This window comes from Lepidothrix coronata, unplaced genomic scaffold (genome assembly GCF_001604755.1).
Source record: "Lepidothrix coronata isolate B3197 unplaced genomic scaffold, Lepidothrix_coronata-1.0 Scaffold71, whole genome shotgun sequence".
Lineage (NCBI taxonomy): Eukaryota > Metazoa > Chordata > Aves > Passeriformes > Pipridae > Lepidothrix > Lepidothrix coronata.
In genome coordinates, this window is record NW_016690251.1 from 2,131,529 (window position 1) to 2,137,528 (window position 6,000).

General features: G+C 43.2%; 1 protein-coding gene across 2 annotated transcripts in view; it reads right to left on the reverse strand.

The window, feature by feature from the left end:
* Nucleotides 1-6,000, reverse strand: part of VPS54 (VPS54, GARP complex subunit) — a 47,663-nt gene that overhangs the window by 2,700 nt on the left and 38,963 nt on the right. For both annotated transcript variants that reach the window (XM_017818808.1, XM_017818807.1), the window contains 4 exons: nucleotides 5,367-5,454; nucleotides 4,279-4,400; nucleotides 4,091-4,171; nucleotides 682-789 (listed from right to left, as the gene is read on the reverse strand). In XM_017818808.1, the coding sequence (XP_017674297.1) occupies nucleotides 682-789; nucleotides 4,091-4,171; nucleotides 4,279-4,400; nucleotides 5,367-5,454 (399 nt within the window). The remainder of the gene's footprint in view (nucleotides 1-681; nucleotides 790-4,090; nucleotides 4,172-4,278; nucleotides 4,401-5,366; nucleotides 5,455-6,000) is intronic.

Below are 6,000 nucleotides of genomic sequence, written 5' to 3' on the forward strand. Positions count from 1 at the left end.
GTTGCACATTCTTAGGAGCATGAACTTTTCTTATCTGTTTGAAGAATCTAACAACTGGTATGAAGGCTAGAAGATAAAAAAAATCTCTTTCCTGTACTAGAACCACTTAAAGTGGTTTTTCCAAGAAAAAATATGAAAAACAGTTTGAAGGGACCATTTAATCTAATGTGAAAAAGAAATGACAACTTGGTGTATTCAATGACTGGATCAGTCCTTTCTGTCCTTTGCAACTCTGCAGTAGCAATAACTGCAGCAAAATACTGGAAAAGGACATCTGGTACAATTTGGGTGCATAATACATTTAGGGACTTTTGGAAGCCACTGATTTTGAGCATTACAGAATTATCCTCTGAAAGGGCTGTACTTGAGCCCTAAAGTGTTGCAATTTGTGTAGAATTTCAGCACTAATTCCTGAATTGAAGATTGTCCTCTCTAGACATTAAAAGGCAGCTCAAAACACTGAAATCTGTTCTTTTTGTGTGTCTCATCTCCCTACACATCCAAACACTTCCCTCAGTTCAGCCCAAGCTGTCTGCATGACTGCTGCCAAGCCCTTTAACGTGTGGGTTTCACAAACACTCAAAAAAGAATTCCCCTCTCCACACATGAAGTCCCTCTTGTTACTGAGTTCATGTACATTTGCAAACGAGGTGTTAGATGAGGCTCAAAAATAACATTCACCTGAGTTTGCTCCTCAGGAAGGAGATCATATATAGCTTCATGCATCTTTGCCATTTGCTTGCAGATATTCCTGAAGCATGCTGAAGGAACAGGAGCTTTCACTTCATACTGGAAATAAACACACAACCAGTTACTCCTTCCTACGACTTTAAAATGGTTTATATAGGAGAGTTCCCAACAGCCACCTGAAGCTCTGCTGTGCTAATGACATCAAGAATCAAAGTTCATTTAGCACATCACAAATTAAAACAGTCACTGGGCATGAACTGAGCCAGCCATGAATTACAGATGCGGAGAGAATAATCTCTGTGCCAGCCACCCCAATGCAGTTGGCCCTCTCCTTCAGATTGGGATGAGTCAATGACAGACAAGGACTTCTACCTCTGAGAAATATGCTCCTCGAGTAACTCATGAGAGAAAACTACTTCTCTAGGATCACATACATCCAAATTTGTGAAGAATCAAGGAAAGGAAACCATCAAGAAATGGAAACTCCTAAAAACTCATCATTGGCCATAAAAAAAAAATGCAACCACACCACCAAACAAAAACCACACAAAAGTGTTGCAGAAATACCTTGGAAAGCAAAGTAAAAAACATCCCTTCTCCCAGTGCCTGAAATCCACTAGAAAACACCAGATGGCAAGAGATTTGCTACAAAGGGAACAAAATGCTTATGTCCCTACTCTGGACAGGGAAGATCTGACCAGGATTTCAGAAACACTGAAATCCTCTCCCAGGAACAGTGAAACAAGCTCTGCAATTCTAGTTGGAGAGGTTGTGCCAGCAAAGGCCCCAGGTGACACACTGGCAGGTCATCTTTGGAACAGTGACACTTCCCCATGGAGCCTTGCACAATTCAGGGAAGAACCAAATCATTTCAACTACCTAATTTACAAACAGATTGGAGGAGATGCTTGCTCTTCCGCGGGCCTGAATTGCAAAAGAGAACAAAGTTTATCCTGACAGGAGAAAAAGAAATGGGGAGTTTTGAGAAAATCTTTACGGTAAAGCCAAACCATTGACCTAATTTTGGCAGGACAAGTAGCAGAAAAATAGTGCTTACTGCTCCAAGGGACAACCGCCCAGCATGCAGGATCATGCCTCGAGACAAGGAAGTTAAGCAAGAAATTATTTCCAACTTCCCAGCACATTGTAAAGCCAGAGGGAACTGGCAGGCTCTTACATGACTACAGCCAGAACAAACTCTTCATGGGCACAGGGAAAAGCAGCAGCCCCAGGAAGAAACCCTGCAAGGTGCTGGCCATTTTATCTCCAGCTGAGGTCAACAGCATGTAACACCACGAGGGATCAGACAAAAATTCACTGCTCTTCTGTCCAAACAGTCACAAGACACCAAGCTCCAAGAGAACTCAGAACTCGCACTGGGTTTTCTCCGTGAACACTTATTCATGGAAACGAATGAGCCTTTTCCATTCTTTAATTATATTATTTCCACTGTTCAATATCCCCATTCCTGTTTTATCTTCCTGTCAAGGATAACAGATAGCTGCTGGGAAGTGTCGCCGAACCTCCTCCACACATTGGCACTGGGTGAGGACATTCCATGGAGCTCCCAGGGGAAAGCATAGCCTGGAAACTCAGAACTAACTTGCTCATATTACCCAAGTGCCAGGTCTCCTGGTATCTCCTGTCTGCTGCACCAAACTGTTTGTCTCCTAAAAAGCAGGATCATGCAATTCCTGGTTTCAAAGCGTGCCAGATACCCACTGCTGTGGAACTCACTGACTGGTTCACCTCAAGGCAGGTGACCATTTTATGCACAGGACTCTCAGAAAAACATATAACCCCAAGAACACGCTGACACGGTTGTACTGACATGCCCATTTGCAAATTTCCTGGGTTTATGCACTTCACAGCCTTCAGATTTCATTATTTCAGGAATGAGATGAGCCAAATGATGGGGTATGGTGGGAATGGTGGCAAATCAACACATGGTGTCCTTTGCTCCTGGACTCTGTGGGTTGCATTCATGTGGGCCAAGCACTGTCACTCAAGCCCTTAAGAGCTCTAAAGGACAGAAATACTCGCAGTTTATAACTTGTGCCAGCTCCCAAGGGGAGAATGGGCTGTAAAGATGGAAGGACAGTAAGGGATGAGTTCTTACTAACTGTCATCAAGAACATAAACTGTGTTACTGGTTTGTTGTGGGCTATCTTGTTTGGTATCAACGATGTAAATACCTGCATTTGTCTTCTACTCTCAAGAGATATGGGGTAAAGTGGCCAAAAAGCCACGTTAATTCACAGGACAGCTATTTTTATGGGGGATAAAACCCCCAAAAAAGCAGCAGTCCATTTTTGTCTTCGGAAAAGAGCATAAACACATTTTTAAAAAAGTAAACATAATAGGGGCAGGGAATCCCAACTTAAATGCTTTCGGCCTTTTTTTTTCCTCCCCTAAATTTAGGTAACACTATTGGATAGACAAAAGAAACAGATGAAATGAAAAAGCACAACATAAAATAACAGAAACAGAAAGGAAGACAGAAATGCTGCCTGCTACAGCTGCCTCTCTGCAGCTCTTATCAGCCTGTCCCCCACCTGTGCTCCCATGCTTCTCATGAGCCCAGGCCTATCAATCAAATCTGTCACTAAAGAATTAATTTATTTCTCTCATGAAACAGCTTTTTTTTTTTTCCCCCAAGGACCATAAGATCCAAAGCACAATACTGAGCTTTAACAGCTCGTGTACTTTATCTGTCGGACCTGTGGGCCCAGGAGGTCCCATCCTGGGGAGGTCTCTCAATGTATCCCACCCTAACATGAGTCACAGTGAGTAGATCCAGCCCAGGACCAGACTGAACCACTGAGGAGTGTTCAAAAAGCAAAATACACTAAGAGCAATTCATGGGACATCTACCAATGCTGCTGCAGAGCAGGAACTGCTGAGCACAGACCTCCAGTCCCCAGGCCTGCAGCCCAATAGATGGGCTGGTCCTTCCCTTCCAAAAACTCTTCTTCCTCAGCATTTTTTTGCTGTTTCCTCAGCTGCTGGAAATGCCACCCTCCCCACTTCCAAAGAGGCACCACTGGAAAGAGCAGAAAACGGGACTTGCTGAGCCTGGCCGCAGACAAGAACTGTCAGTGGTAGGAGAGCACTTCAGCTCCTGAACACCCGAGCATCTGTGCCAGCCAAAGCATTTCTCTTCCTGCTGAAGGAATCAATGGAAAATTTATTTTTTGTGTGATTGATGCCCCAGTGGCAAATGCTAACACAAAACATGTTCATGAGAACAGCACAGAGCTTTCTGTTTACACAGTTTAAAGAAGTTCAAACAAGTCCTGATTAGGAAAGTTTAAGACTCCATTTGAAACATCTAGGCTGCATACAGCGAGATTTCCAATTGCAATTTAGAGAGTATATAATTATTTCCATAAATCATTACCTTGGATAATAGTTTGTCAAATAAGCTATCCATTATGGCAACGAGCTTTGCTGAAATTTCAGCTATGTGGTCGTGATAATCCTGTAAGGGAAGAAAACAGGTTTCATTTTCTAATGGCATTCATATTCTTCAGAGTACAGTTGAAAAGCAGAACTTTGTGTTTAATTAGGAAATGCCACAAGAATTACCTTTGTAATGTGGTCAAAATGCCTGAGCATGCTAAACTGCTTCGGCTGCAGTCGAGCTTCAAAATGAGCCCTGATAATGGGAATGTAGTGTACAATGAGCTGTAGGCAACGTGAAGAAAGGGCTGTAAATTCAGAAAGAAAAATAATGTAATTATTGCACAGGAAGAGTAATTTTGTATGGACTGTATCTCCTTTAACATAAATAACAGATCGGACACAATTTATCACTTTCTTGTTAGTCTGTTTGTTTCCACTGGGAAACCCCACCCAGTGAAGATGCCAGACTGGTACCTGGCTATTCACACCCAGCTTCGGGAAGATATGGGATAAGGAATTAATTTTCCCAGAGGCTTTAAGTGTTAACTTGACATTTTGAGCCCTGGGCACACACAGACATTGGAGAGATCTCAGAAGACCTGACTCATCATCCACCTAACCGCAGGAATCACATTCTCAAGGCATCAATGTTCCTTCTGCTGTGGTGTACAGAAACACTCTGCCCTGCCAGTGCTGACATGTCCTGAACCTGCTTCTGCTGCAGTGCCAACAGGATCTGCAAAACTGAGCTTATCCTGAGTCCAACAAGGCCTGAGCCAGTAGGAGGACACACAGTGTGACATACGGTCACCACACTGGCCAAGCGTTCTGCAGCAAAAACCTGACCCAGCTGTAGCCCACAGCCCCTTGGGGGGCAGCCTCTCAACTCATTCTCCTCAAGCTGTTCCCTTTCCAAAAGGGAAATGCAGACTGCTAATCAGGACACCCTGAAACACGGGAACTGTAAGTTCAGACACCTGCTTCAACCCATCAGTCAAAGGCTCTTAATTTCAGGAGACAGTTTAAAACTGGAGGTCTGGAATAGTGTGTCAAGACTTTTCTGCAGCATGGAACAGGGCACCCGGTTCTCCCAGGCCTTCTGAGCAGCCAAAGCAGTCCAGGCAGGTAACCAGCAAGGTCTTATCACCCTCTGTGTCCATGCACGGCACCAAAACTCAAACACAACATCATAAATGTTCAGGGGTTTTCTTGCATTTTGGTTTAACAGGCAGAAGAACAAGCTTTGACCTCTTAAATATAGAAATCCATACCTAGGTTTTTTGTAGTGATTGTTTTCAAACCAACAACTTGTAATGCACCAGCTCCAAGCACTAGTTGGCAACTTCTAGAGTTGAAATACTGTGAGAAAGAAAAAGACAGTGAAAATGCATGCTGACTCTTTATCAACTATACATAACCACAGTTTAGAAATACCATCAACGGAATTTTGCAAGGTAAGACAATTATTATGAAAGCCAGTTCCAGAGTTTCACATATTTCTTACTCCAGAGGAGTCCATGACTATTAATTAAAAAGGAACTTTTTTACCACTCTCAGTAGTCACTGGTCCAGTGTTTTTTGACTCAGCTTATGGCAAAGCACTCAAGGCAGTGCTTCAGCAATGGGAAGCAGAAATACTGCTTTTAAAAACACTGATACCCAGTGATTTCAATTCAAGGACTAGTTTCTGCTTCTCTAAGAGACCTTTAGGTGAGGCTTCTCTCCGAGTGAAAGAAAGCAGCAAGACAGATTTGCTTCAGACTCACCACGTTTGGCCTTCCTTTGAAAGCCGTAACAAGAACAGCCTCGTACTACAAATCCATAAAACTGAATTCTCAAACCAGGACCTTGGATGGGGAAAAGGGTGAGGATCTTGCTAGTTTTCTTCAGTAGATGTGTAAAACA